At 40.5% G+C, this 14,358-nt stretch overlaps 1 protein-coding gene across 1 annotated transcript; it reads left to right on the top strand.

Annotated features, from left to right (window-relative positions):
* Positions 1-1,544: 1,544 nt before the first annotated feature.
* Positions 1,545-13,525, top strand: SEC61A1 (SEC61 translocon subunit alpha 1). Its single transcript, XM_071755966.1, has 12 exons — positions 1,545-1,676; positions 3,225-3,292; positions 3,981-4,046; positions 4,149-4,227; positions 5,149-5,280; positions 5,994-6,103; positions 6,260-6,413; positions 7,378-7,538; positions 8,199-8,396; positions 8,772-8,963; positions 10,212-10,288; positions 11,144-13,525. The coding sequence occupies exons 1-12, from the start codon at positions 1,670-1,672 to the stop codon at positions 11,328-11,330; spliced, it is 1,431 nt and encodes a 476-aa protein (XP_071612067.1). The 5' UTR covers positions 1,545-1,669; the 3' UTR covers positions 11,331-13,525.
* The last annotated feature ends 833 nt before the right edge of the window (positions 13,526-14,358 follow it).

Below are 14,358 nucleotides of genomic sequence, written 5' to 3'. Positions count from 1 at the left end.
TGTTTCCCCATTTCTACTCTCTGTCCCTGATTCCTACTTTTTACCTCTGGCTATTGAAGCAACCACATAGTATTTGTTGTTTGCATCAGGGTACAGCTCAGTACAGTTGGGTCCAGCATCTACAGTCAGTCACCAGAGTGAAGTTCCATTTCAAAAGCAGTAATTAAATGTCAGCTTTGTACTGAGAAATACAGGTATATGGACATGTATAATTTTACAGTCAATATTGAAGATTTACCCTGTCTGGAACAGTGGAACACACACTGCCTAGCAAACTTCAGAGCCAGTTATTAATGTTTTTAATGATAACCTAAATTACACTATTTCCAGAGCAGGATTAGTTTGGTAATATAAAAGGGACTGATTTGGTTCAAAGAAGAAGAGCAAAACATGAAAAGAGCAAGCTGCTTATGTCTGTTTCTCAGTTAAATAACTACATGCTATGTTCTGCCTCCTCCTGGACATCATTCCAGTTGCACCCGCTGGCACCACTCAACATTGATTCCTCTCTCAGCAGCGGGTGCTTCCCAAATGCAGTGTAAAAATCAGCCCTGGTTTATCACATTCAGTAATTCCTAGAGGAGATGCTTGGTTTCAGACACCTGGAAGAAGGGCAAATATACTGTCTACCAAAGTATAAGAAAAAAAAAAACAAACCAGAAAATGGGAATTAGGATTAGTATTTTAAAGATAATTTCAGAAAAGTAGGGGTCAAATAAAGCATAACTAAGTATGTAAGAGGGAGATTTGTGGAAGCAATTATGGGTTTCACAGAGCCTATAGGCTGACTCTAATTGCTTTGCAATGACACCCGTGTTTGCTCTCCTCTTTCCTCTGTTTACCTTTAGTTTAGTGGCTGGAGATAAGTTACTCTGTAAAGGTCTGGAAAGCCCCCAGGAAACGGAAACACCTTCAGCAGTAACAATGTGAGCACATTTCACTCCTTGGTGCTCCAGTGGCACAGGGACTTGTTGGTGTATCCTAACTTCTCTGACATGTGGCAAGATATTCCACATTTTCATCAACCGTTCATATATTATTAGAAGCCCAGCTTGATCTGGGTGTGTTAAGCCGAGGCTCAGGTGCACGGGGCCCGTGTGACACCACCAGCTGCCACGGTGTGTGGGGCACAAGGGATCTCTTACTACTGTAAAAATGTAAAAGCAGAAAATAATTTGTGTTTACACATGCATTTGCCTTTTGAAATACGTGAAAAAAAACATCACGAGTTCTAGTAGCTAAAAATGGGTTCCTCAAAACCACCTACGACCTCCCCCAGGGCCTCGCCACAGCCCTTCACTGTGAGCAGCCCTACCCCTCGTTAAGATGGCGGTGGGCAGGACGCAGACTACAACTCCCAGCAGACCGCGCGGCGCCTCGCTATCTGATTGGCTGCCTGCATCCGCGGGAGGCCAATGAACATCGAGGAGCCTCCCGGGAGGTGCCGGTCTCTCTGTCCGCAGGGCATGATGGGAGTTGTAGGCGCTTCGCCGCCGCGGGGGCAGATGGCGGCGGCTGCTGCGGGGCGGCGCCTGCGCAGTGCCGGCGGCGCCCGGCGGACCCGGCGCGTGGCAGGAAGCGGAAGCGGAAGGGTTGCGGGGCTGTTCCCTGACGTGTCCCTCCCGGGCAGCCGCCGCCGATCGCTCTCAGCTCCCGTCCGGCGGCCGCCATGGGCAGTGAGTACCGGGGCGCCTGGGCCGGACCGTGGGGCGGGAAGGGAGGGGAGTGGTGTGGGGTTTGCGAGTCGTGCGGGACGGCCACCGGCTCTCCTTTCGGAAGGAGCTTGGGACGGGCCCTCCTCACGGTCGGCGCGGCGGCCTGCGTGTCCCGTCCCCTCCGCCGCCTCCAGCCTTCTGGCGGCCTTCTCAGAGGGGGCCCTGCCCTCGCCCTCCAGCCCCCAGCCTGGGACCAGGCCCTAAGGGCTGTCCGCTGCCTGCTCTCCTTCCGTGGCCACCCCGGGAGGGTTTCCCTTACCACGGTTTTGGAGGCTGCCGCTGGATTATATATTTTTTTCCTTTTCTGGCGGTGAGATGTTCCGTTTCCTAGGTGTGGTGGAGTTCCCTAGGGAAGGGAGCTGGCTCTGGGATGCCCGGTGAGTGGGCTCGGCAGCCCCAAGCTGCAGTGTGCCCGGTGCGGTACCGGGGCAGGGAGAGGTGGGGCTGGGGCTGTCACGCTGGTCCCGGGTCGTGGTGCTTTCCACCGAAACCTCGGTTACATTATCAGAGTAACCGATAAAGAGTCATCTGCAGGCTGTAACCAATCCTAGGGAGTTGAAGGCTTTAGAGGCTGCTGCCTGGACCGAGCTTGAAAAGCCCCTTACTCGATCCGTATGTTACTGCAGATGTCGGGTTTAAGTTTAAAGTGTTTTAAGTTTAAAACCACAACCCAGTGTGACTTTTCAGGCAATTAATGGTTTGGAACTAAGTAAATAATTTTAACGGGCTGGTCTTAAAGTGTAACAGAATTGACACTAAAGTTGTTGCTTTCCACAGAGGAGTGGAAAGCTGCCAGCCAGTTCAGTGCTTCAGTGCCATATGCTTTTTAATTTAAATCTGTCCAAAACCTGTGTGGAGTCCTAGATTAGTCTTCATAAATTATGTATTAACTCTGTTCCAAATCAGACCTCTCTGCTCATAGGAGCACTTGCAGCTTTACAGATACCCTTTTCTTTCCTGTGCTTTTGGTAAGACTGAGCCCACTTTGACTTTTCTGATTTAAGGAGGTGGCCTTTGGACTAGGAGGTGATTGCTGCATGAGCCATTCTGTAAAGCAACCTGAATTGTTGGTTGTGAGCAGTGTGGGGGAATTCTTAAACTGTATGGTCTGAAAGTAAGCCCTGAACTTAAACTATCTTGGGTATTCTATTATTGTATATCAAGCACAGGGAGAAGTTATGATGAATTAAATATTCAGGGGTTTTGATGAGCCTGTGCAAAACAACAGGTGTCAATCTGCTTGGTAAAAGGAGAAAACTTGACATTTTGGTGTGTTCTTCTGTTTCTGTTTTGTACTTACACAAAGGTTCAGCTACCTAGATGCATTTAGAATAGATAAAAAATAGTTTAAAAAAACAAACAAAAGGAACCCACAAAAAAAAACCCTTTGTCCTTAAATGTGACTTTTAACATTTTAATTTTTAACATGTCCAAATTCAATTTTACTTGAGTTCTCCTGATGTTTTTGTGCACAAGTGTTCACTTTGTCTTTAACTGATTTCCCTACAGTAAAATTTCTTGAAGTCATCAAGCCCTTCTGTGTGATCTTGCCTGAAATCCAAAAGCCAGAACGGAAGGTAAGTTAATAAAATTGCCTCCATAGGCCTCTATTTCTGTACTACAAAGTGTTTACAGCTTAGTTTGCTTTTTTTTTTTTGGTCTCTTTGGTAGAATTGCAGTTCTGGGCACAGCATTTTTTAGTCAAGTGCTTTTCTAGTGCCTCCTGTGCTCTGAGTAGGGTTGTACAAAAACATATTTGCTGGTAAATGCAGTTGTGCAGAGATGGTTATGCCACAGCAGTGAGTGGTGAGATATTGAATAGGGTACATACTGGAGAGTAAACCAGAGTAGTTTGAAATAGCAACTTGAAAAATCTTTGCTTTCTAACTTGTAAGCTAAGATTATATGTGAAGATAAGCTTCTCTGTATTTTTTTTTCCCCTGCCAGAAGCTCTTATGAAAATGTAAGGAGTGTAAGATTTGTTTCTGTGGAATTACCTTCTGGTGGTGTAAGCTTCTTTATTTGGACTAAAATTTCAGCAAAACCTTGTAATTTTATTTGACCTTGTATAATAAAAAGAGGTGAGGGGTTATTTGTTTTAGGATGTCCTGTACTTTCATCTTGTCCCTTCAAGATGAAGCAAGCTTTAGCTACTCTGAAAGTCTGCCTGGTTGAGTAGATCCTGTTATCTTGACAGCTTTATCATCTGTGGTTGTTTTGTGGTTTATTTTGTTGTATTGTTTTGTTTTTTTTTTTTACCTTTAGATTCAGTTTAAGGAAAAGGTACTATGGACTGCTATTACACTCTTCATCTTTTTAGTATGCTGCCAGGTATGTTTCTTTCCCTTTTTTCTAAAGAAGAGCTGAAATGTTTGAAGGATGTTGTGAACTCTCTAATTTGATCCTCTTTTCCACTGTTGGTTGGAAATGCAGATTCCTTTGTTTGGGATCATGTCATCAGACTCAGCAGATCCTTTCTACTGGATGAGAGTGATTTTGGCTTCAAATAGAGGTATGGTCAGTCTATCAGGAGGGAATTTTTTTAATTGGATCAAAATGTTTTGGGCTTGTTCTTACACTGCATTCTGTTTTAGTGAAGGTGAACACTGGAGTGGTGAAGGGAAAGCAACTTTATATATTATGTAAAGTAGTAAACCAGAGGGGTATTAGGGAAGGCACAGCTTTGTGGGCAAAATTAGTATAATGGTTGGCTGCAAGGAATCTCTAAAAATTTGGCAACATTTTGGACCAAAAATGGTGATGGGAGAGATAGTTCCTAGTTACCTGTATCACTGCAGTTGCAATCTTCTGTATAAATTTCAAGCTTTTTGATTTTGTCTTTCAAACCATATTAAACCTCTGTTGTGGTTTCCTGTGTGACATCTTTGAATTTGTCTGACAGAAGATAAAAATTCATCATAGTTTGTATAAATTTGGTTTCTTGTAGAGGCTTTTTAATGGAGGTATAAATTAACAATGTTGACAGCTTCTTGACTTCATTTTGTCATTATATATCATTTAGGGTAGCTGTCAGTTTATGTCATAATAAGATGTGCATATGCACACATGCAACTTGCTGTACTCCTAAGAAAGTTTGGGGTTTCCTGTTTCAGATTACAAATAATAAAGTGACTGTCAGAGGCAGAAAGCAAATTCCAACCTTGCTTTGTGCAGAATGAATCTGTTCTTGACAGCAAAAGCCTTTTTTTCAGCAAGCATAGTTTTAAAAGTTCTGGGCAGTACTGCATTACCAGACAGACTTTTAACAAGCTTTTGTTGTCACTGTTGTCACAATCTCATTTATGGAGATTTGAAGTGCTGTGTCTTCTCTGTTGTTATGTAAGGGGTGTGAAAAACAAATTTGGAACTTGAGAGGTGCCTGTGTGTGGTACATCCCATCATTTTATTTCATTGTTCTTTCTGTGTCTGGCAGGTACATTGATGGAGTTGGGTATTTCACCTATTGTCACTTCTGGGCTCATCATGCAGCTCCTGGCAGGTGCCAAGATCATTGAGGTTGGTGACACTCCAAAGGACAGAGCTCTCTTCAATGGGGCACAGAAATGTGAGTAACTGATGCTGAAACCTGGTGTTTTGGTAAATTTAACAATAGGAAGTGTAAACTTTGAATGTGATGAATGTTGGGGGTCAGATACATGGGCTTCTGTGCTGTGTGTTCATGTTGTGCTGCAGATTTCTGTATTTCATTTGTCTTTTGTTGACTGCTCTCTGGCTTGGTAGCTGCTGAGCTTCATATAGGTTTGTAAAGGAAAAATATTTGCAATTGGCATTGCTGCTGTAGTCTGATCAGATCAACTCAGTACACAGGCTCATGGGACCCAGGCTTTGAGCTGTGTTGGTCAGCATTAACCTGTTGAGATCTTTGCTTACTTGAGAAATGGCTTCTAGAAAAAAATAGATGTGTTTTTTTTTTAGCTGTTTTGTATTGTACCACAGTTCTTACTGATCTGGTTTTACTGGAAAAAAAAGCATAAATTGCTTGGATAATATTTTAACCTCAGTGTTTTCAATCTCTAAAGCAAACCTCAGTAACCAATGCCCTTGGTTCTGAGTTCATTTGTTGTTGAAGTGTCTGTGTGTATTTGTGGGTTTTGTGCCAGATTTTGAACAAACTTAACTTGTCCTTGAATTGAAATGTCCCATAACTGATACAGTCTTTTCCAACTTTATCTACAAATAAGTGATTTATATTTTTCTAATTGCCCACTGGCAGAAGTCTCCAGAACAAATACATACTTCTTTTTTTGTATTCTGCAGTATTTGGAATGATCATTACCATCGGGCAGTCAATTGTCTATGTAATGACTGGGATGTATGGAGACCCATCTGAGATGGGTGCTGGGATCTGCTTGCTTATCACAATTCAGGTAATTTCTGTTGAGTCCTCTCAACTTATGCTTCCTCTGAAAGAATGAAAAAAACATTACAATTTATTTTTTAACAAAAATTAAAAAGAGATGGGACTAATGCTGTATTTCTTTCTTTCTTTCTTTTTTTTTTTTTTTTTTTTTTTTCCACCATAGCTTTTTGTTGCTGGATTGATAGTTCTGCTGTTGGATGAGCTCCTACAGAAAGGATATGGTCTTGGTTCTGGCATCTCTCTCTTCATTGCTACCAATATCTGTGAGACTATTGTGTGGAAGGCATTCAGCCCCACCACAGTGAACACAGGACGAGGTAATCTGGCAGAGTCCATTTGCTTTACTTCCACTAAAATTGGGCTGTTTATCAAATGCAACATAAAAAACCAAGTAGATTCTGCCCCAGGTTCTTTTAAAATTCCAACTCTTACATAACTATAAATTAATTCTAAAATTCTTGTATAGCATAGCACAATGGTCATTGAAAATATAAAAGTGTCAGTTGTAGAAAAGTCTTAATTTTATACAAAAAGGCAAGATCTTTTTGGTTTTTTTGCCGTGTGGTCACTTAAATGGCAAATGCTGTTACTACATCTTAGCTATGTATTTGCCATGTAGTGAATCTTACTGTACAGCAAGTGCTCCTATGCAAGTACAAAGCTTCTTCTTTTTAATTTTGCAGAATTTTGTAAGATATTTCCTCAAATGAAATTTCTTACAGTGCCTCCATTAGAACTCAAGAATGGTAGATGCTGTTGTAGTACACCTGCTACCCAGCTTACTGACAAATACTGTTTCTTTCTGCTCCTTGCATGTCTTACCCTTTGCCCCAAAGACATTATTCTGCAAACATGGCACGAGATGGCCTTGTTTGGTGCTGTGTAGCAGAAAACATAAGTGAGGTCATCAAATCTGCTGTAATGCAGACAATAACTGGTGTCTCACCATCAGGGATACCAATGCTGCCTCCCTCATTTAATTTTATTAAACTGGGAAAGAACTTAGTGACTTTCAGTGTTTCTAGAGACCAGTAGAGTTATACCACTTGATGGTTGGATGGTGATTTAGTTTGAAGAACACTACTGGACTATTTTAAATAAAAATATTGGAAATAGCATAGCTGATACAAAGGATAACTACTAGAAGTCTGAGAGCAGGCTCAAGGTGAAAAAGCCTTGGAGAAAATCCCTTTCTGAAGGGATTCAGAAATGTGCAGAATGAGATGAAGCACAGTAGAAGGTGATCACAGAGCACACCTGACTTGGTTTTCCTTTTCCAAGGCATGGAATTTGAGGGAGCCATCATTGCACTCTTCCATCTTCTGGCCACTCGTACAGACAAGGTCAGAGCTCTTCGTGAGGCCTTTTACCGTCAGAACCTCCCCAACCTCATGAACCTCATCGCCACCATCTTCGTCTTTGCTATTGTCATTTATTTCCAGGTCAGTTGGAATAAAGAGAACTGTAGAATACTTTGTATAAAAATAGATCTGTAATCTTTCTTCTACAGGAAGCTGTATTCACTTTCTGCTCCCTTCAGAAGACTCATTTTTGTACCTGCAAGATCTGGATGTTTCTTTAACACCAGCTTCTCTTAATCAGTTTCCATGCTTAATGTAGTCACACAAAAGACTTGAGACCTACTATGGTTTTTAAAAAAAAACAACCAACCAAATAAGAAAAAAACCCAACCCAGATGAATGTGTACATGTACCATTGCCTAAGCCAAATGCTGGTGTTTTTTGCTGGAAAACCCTTTTAAGTCTTCAGTATGTATGTTTCTTACTGCTTGCAGCAAACTGCAGACAAAGACAGAAAGTTGTAATGTTTCTTACACTACGTTCAGTCTTGAGACTTCACCTTTCTTCTGATGTCTCTGTTTTTTTTATCTTCTTCTACACATATGTTTAGAAAACTCTGCAGAGGGGCTGGAAGCCTGCAGAAGTGTTGGCATGGATAAGCCTTTAAGTAGAGGATGTGTGCTTGCACAAAATGATGGCAGGTTTTTTTTCTGGTACTGTCGAGTCCTTGCACTTGCAATTTATGACCTGTGTGGTTAATGTCCAGATATAATGGGTGACTTCATTTTGAAAACTCTTCAGGGCTTCAGAGTGGATCTTCCTATCAAGTCTGCACGCTACCGTGGCCAGTACAACACTTACCCTATCAAGCTGTTCTATACTTCCAACATTCCCATCATTCTTCAGTCTGCCCTGGTCTCAAACCTGTACGTCATCTCCCAGATGCTTTCTGCTCGCTTCAGTGGCAACTTACTGGTTAGCCTGCTGGGCACGTGGTCTGTAAGTATTCCTTCTAATCTTAAATACAGATTTATAAAATCACCATTAAACCATACAGTCAAAGAGATAGAGATCATGTACACTGAAACTCCTAAATTAGTAATTTGTTTAAATTGAGTGGTAGAGTATGAGACCTGCTGTGATGAGTCTCCATTTACATACTACCTTGGGCTTTTCTTTGCTGTCCTAGGTATTTTTGTTTTTTCTTGTATTTCCTTTCTACTTTAGAAACTGACAGTGATACTAAGGTTGTATCTTTGAGTGATGCTGTAGTGGTAATTCTACATGGTGCCGTGAAGGTGTGGTAAAGTCAGGTTTATCTTAATGACTAAGAAATTGTGAGAAAGTTGGTGACTGCTTGCTTCCTTCTTCTAGGACACATCATCCGGAGGCCCTGCTCGTGCTTACCCAGTTGGTGGACTTTGTTATTATTTGTCACCTCCAGAATCCTTTTCTTCAGTGCTAGAAGACCCTGTACATGCAGTTGTTTATATTGTATTTATGTTGGGCTCCTGTGCTTTCTTCTCTAAGACATGGATTGAAGTCTCTGGCTCCTCTGCCAAAGATGTAAGTTTAAAATGCTTACATGATGAAAACAGATGGTGTGTTGTAAGAAAGACTTTCTTCCGAAATAGCCATTATGCTGGTAGTCTTGTTGATAGTATTTATCATAGGTGTAAACAGTGATTTTATCTTTTTCAGTGGGGAGGATGGAGTCAGAAAGGGGTAATTGCTTTCCCCTGTTTTCCTCACTGCTACTTCAAAAAGAAAAACAAAACTCAAATAATTGCTTTCATTGGCATTAGGAAACTTTGCACATTGCAATGTAACATCTATGGAGTGTGAGGGCAGGCGAGGTAATAGGAAAGGTACAAACTTCCAGTGCCAAGTGACAGATGATCCATGTGCAAGGCAGTTACCATTTCAAACTTGCAGGTAAAGCTTGAATACCCATGCCTGGCATAGGGAGGTTTTTTGGGGGAAGGTTAACTAGAAGTTATTTTTAGCTTGAGCGTGCTGAGAACAGAGAACATAGTGCAGGATATTAATGTACCTGAATGTAGCTTTTCAGAATTTCCATTTGCTACAGAGTATTTTATATTCAGCAACTGTGTCATTCTGAAAAAGGAGTTGGAAAACAAGATGGAAAATAGTTGTCATCATGGTATGTTTGTATTGTGTGGGTTTTGGGTAGGAAATGGAAGTTTGGCAGCCATAGGGAATGGTTTAAGCCATTCTTTAGCAAATGTGTAATAGTTTCACAGTTGCTCTAACAGCATGGGCACTCTCTTGTTTTGGACTTGAATCTGGCTGCTTGTTGTCAGGCAGGCAGGGATACACTCACAGCCATGTATAGACAGATTTTTTATTTCTGTGTAAACCAACATGCAGCTTTTAACACTTTATTTTACTTTGTGTATAGTGAACAAAATGATTTAATGTAAACGGGCAGAATAAAAATTGATTTAAAAATTGATACTAAACCCTAACAAGGGGAAGGGTAGGTGGCAAAACAAGAATAGGATTGTGTGTATTAGACCCTACTTATTCCCAGATTGTCCTTTTCACAATTGGTATAGAATTATCTGAAAAGCTTCATGTAATGGACTGTGGAAAAGCACCTGTGACTGCAGTCTATCTGAAGTTAAAATACTGGATATTTTAAACTCGGATGAATAATGTAAAAAGCCAAAACACCAAAACAATACAAAACCCCTGAACCTACCACCATTTACTGAAATGTCTTGTTCCTGTTTTCCCATAGTTCCCTTGGCAAATGACACTGATCTTGCTCCATTCCTTTGTTCCATACAGGTTGCTAAACAGTTGAAAGAACAACAAATGGTAATGCGAGGCCACAGGGAAACTTCAATGGTACATGAACTGAACAGGTGAGCTACACGTTTCACAGGCTACTGATGCAAAGTGTTATGGGGAAACATGGCAAATTTTGCTTTGAGTTCTGTTTTCTGGATTCTCTAAAAGATATTTATTCAGCTTCAGTTTTACATGAGACATAAAATATTGTCTCATTGGTGGAAGACTTGTACAGTACAACATATTCTTGTCTTACTATTAGAGAATGTGCCTTCAAGTTCTGGAACTTGTGTTTTCCTGTTAACTTTTAAAATTTTTATGCTTCTTACAGGATTGCTAATAGTGAGGCTTTGAGTGTACTTTACTGACTGATGCACAAGTATTTTTCACTGGGATTTTTGATGTATTATGTCTCAAGTTACTGTTTTCATGCAGACCTTGCTTAAAAACCAAAGAAGTAGTTACTTAAATCTATGAGGTGCCGGGGTTGGTATTTCTGGTGCAGGGTAGGAGCTATGCACCCTTCATGTTGCAGAAACATTATCATAACTTCAGATTTCAGTCATCTGCAAATGACTTGAAGAGCTAGGAGCCACAAGCTTAATCTTTGTGCTTGGTAGCCTGTAATACCTTCTCTTCTGAGCTTAGCATTTTTTCCCTTCAGTCAGTTTGAGGTTTGTTTCCTTACCTTGTATCCTGGCACTTGGACTGTTCCTTACCTTGGACTGTGGACCCACGAGAGAAGAGTATTTCTGCCTTTTCCTTTTATTCCACATGTGTAGTTTCTTATTTTTCTCATCACCTGGCTACACTATCACTGTAGTGTTCTTTCTGTTTGATTTAGATGGGTTTCTGTAGATCCCACTTGCCCCTGTGTATTTGTTAATGTCCTGAGCAAACTCTAATGGTGCCTTTCTTGTGTTTCACAGGTACATCCCTACAGCTGCTGCCTTTGGTGGTCTCTGTATTGGTGCCCTCTCCGTGCTGGCAGATTTCCTTGGGGCAATTGGGTCTGGAACTGGAATTTTGCTGGCTGTCACTATCATTTATCAGTACTTTGAAATCTTTGTAAAAGAACAGAGTGAAGTTGGCAGTATGGGAGCTCTTCTCTTCTAAACCTAGCTTCTTCTCATGGACCCAGGAAAAGAGGGGAGGAACATTCTCAAAATCTAGCCAGTCAGATGAAAAGAAGTAACATAAACTTGATAATGTCATTCTATGGGAACACATATTTTAATAATGTTTCCAAAGTGCATTCCCTTATGTTTAAACTTTTCTAGCATACTGTTTGCATTTTGTAACTTGATGAAAAACGTAGAAAAAAATTTTTTAAGAAAATTGTTTTGTAATTGTGTTAGGAGAATCAGCTTTTTGAATTGGATTTATTTTAATGACTTGAAATTTTTTTGAGCCCCTTTCAGATTTAGTATACCTGAGGCCTTTACAGGTTTTAATAAATAATGGGGGGGAGGGGCTAATGTGGTTTAAATGTTTGGGAGGGATTTTTTTTTTTTTCCATTTAACTTGGTTTTGCAGCTCCTTTGTAGTAGGGGTGAGAAAAAGCTCTCCCTCTAATGCTCAAAATTCATAATTATGGTTGTAAGCACAAACTGTTTAATACATTCAGTTTTGTGGGTTTTGTTTTGGTTTTTTTGTTGTTTTTATTTCAGTATGGCAGATTTGGAAGCCAGTTATTTCTTTTTACTAAATGAGATCTTGAATCCCAAAATGTTTTGTCTTGTACTTATTTTGCTAGACCTTGTCAGATGCTGAATATTGACTTGAGCCTGTTGCCAAGTTTCTGTATAAGATAGGAATGTGTTCTTTCCCACCATCCCTCCTCCACAAGCAGAAAACTCAGGTCAGTCTAGATTCTGCCAGGGTCTGTGCCTAAGAGCTGCAGCTTTGAAACTTGGTCATACTGGCAGCTTTGCAAAACCTTCTAATTAGTGTTCATTGCCATTAGTGGTAGCACTTCTAGATCTGATGCTAGCTGAAAGAAATGGATGCTAAGGCTGCTTAGATGCAAAGCCCCTTGTGCTCTTTGCTAAAGCTCAGTTTCCTCACTGATAATAAATTCTGGTCATGTTGCAATCAGGATATTATCTGACTACTCATAGCTAGTGAATTTTGAGCCTCGTTATGATAAAGGAATGTGAAAAGAATGTACATTTCTAGTCTGTTTCTATGGATCTAGAGATGAAACCCTTGTCAGATAACTCCTGCTTATGTAGAATGCTTTTCCATCCTATAATCTCATTTGACCTGAATGGTGTGTACAAAAGGACTTTTTTAGCAGGTATTGGGTCTTTTCATTTTTGAGGATCACATGTACAAACCAGAGAAACTACAGTAAAAGGCTTTTAGGGACCAGAATAATAAATAGTTTTCTATTTTAATTTAAGGTTGTCAGTACTAACCAGGTGCCTAGGACCAAATGCAACTATTTGTGTATGAGTCTTGTAAATACACTCTTCCTCTATCAGTATTGGACAATGGAAACCAGAATGAGGCATTATAGTTCTGGGATGTTTCTCTGCACCACATCAACTTGCCTGTTGTGTGTTCTTGCATGTTGGGCTGACAGTATGTGAATTAATGTTTCTGCTTGGAGTGATGGGACTCTGTTACATACCCAAAGAGCACAGGTGACACCCAGGAACCTTTGTTAATGCACTGAGCTCCAATACCAAATGCATGAGAAACCTGCAGATTTGGAATGAGATGCACCTATCAATAAAAGTGAAACTCATGGGGTGAGGGTCACAGTTGGAAAGAAGCAAAGGTATTGGGCTGAATTATCTGTGAATCACTCACTATCAAGCATTCACTATTACTTCTCACTACATTCAGAATTTTTTGTCTTTCATAAAGTGCTGGATGCCACGGCACCATTTTCATGTGAAACAAGGGATGGTTAAAAAGTGGCTTTGAAAGGGGAGGAGTGTGATGTGGTTCTTCTGCTTTGGGGATATTCATGTTGTTTTTCCAGAAAGCCCAATACAAATTCAGTTTTGAAATAAAAAGGATTCCACTTTTGTACATACAGCTCTGGCTGGGCTGAAGCTGTACTTGTATTTTTTTGTCAGGTGATCTGTTTGAACTATCTGCAGTTTAGACCATTATCTCTTCAGTGTCTAAGCAGCACTTGTTCTCCACATGTGTTTTTGTTGTCTAGTGCTGGAATCTTTGTTGTCAGGCAGCTATGTCCTCAAAGCAGGACCTGCTGATCCCACAGTGGATGTTCACAAGAAGAAATAATGACTAAACAATCTGCTTTATAAGGTAATAAAGTACATCTTTGGAGCTAATGATTGGCTTTTGGTGCGTTCAATACTGTTAAAATTCTAACACTTGTAGTGTAATGTTACCTGCCTAAGAGACCATGAAAGTGATCCCTTTCAAAACAGCTGTTCAGAGTGTCAGTGTAAAATAAAGATAAATTGCATCTGCTCCAAGGTCTTCTCTCAACAATAGGTTGCCAAAATAACAGAACCTAAACCATTCCTCTGGGCTTTCCTGTTCCAATTCAAGTGTTCCAATTCAAAAGGCACTACACAAATAAATAGTGGGAGAGTGAGGGTAATGCTGCATCAGTTTAACAAAAACTGTATTACTGTATGAAATTGTGCCAGTCTTTTTGTAGTATGATAATAACAGGGTTTTAATTGAAACAACAAAACTCAAAGCTGATGAAATTCCCAATATTGCTCTGCCCTCTGAGGTTCTTATATCTTCCCTAAGAGAAATACACTAATATGTAAAAGCAAATTTGCTTAAAATACTGGTATTGGATGCAAGAAGTTTGGCCAAGACTTTGATCATGTATGAAGTAGTTATAAACAAGAGCTTGATTTTTCCACTTCACTGTTTTATTTCTTCCCAGGAAACTTGCATTAATAACTGTGATTAATGTAGGAATGTTATGTCTTCAGGCATGTGTTCCCAGAAGTAGCTGAAGTTACTGTAGATGGGATGAGTTACCCACAAGACAGCTGGGTGGATACCAGCACCAGGGCAAATGCTGGGATCTTCTTTCTTCTGGTAGAATTTTAAGTGCTAAATTCTTCTCTTTGCCTTTTCTCCTGCACTGTGTTTCCATGTGAAAGCCAATGCCACAGTGCTCAAGTGCTGGCTGTTTGAT

The sequence above is a fragment of the Heliangelus exortis genome, chromosome 12 (genome assembly GCF_036169615.1).
Source record: "Heliangelus exortis chromosome 12, bHelExo1.hap1, whole genome shotgun sequence".
In the NCBI taxonomy this organism is placed as follows: domain Eukaryota; kingdom Metazoa; phylum Chordata; class Aves; order Apodiformes; family Trochilidae; genus Heliangelus; species Heliangelus exortis.
The sequence above is the reverse complement of the archived record's forward strand: the minus strand, read 5'-3'. Positions and strand labels throughout refer to the sequence as shown.

Coding starts and splice junctions, on each gene's coding strand:
- SEC61A1 (XM_071755966.1), top strand. Junction 6,414..7,377: donor CACAGTGAACACAGGACGAG/GTAATCTGGCAG, acceptor TCCTTTTCCAAG/GCATGGAATTTGAGGGAGCC. Junction 8,397..8,771: donor GCCTGCTGGGCACGTGGTCT/GTAAGTATTCCT, acceptor TCCTTCTTCTAG/GACACATCATCCGGAGGCCC.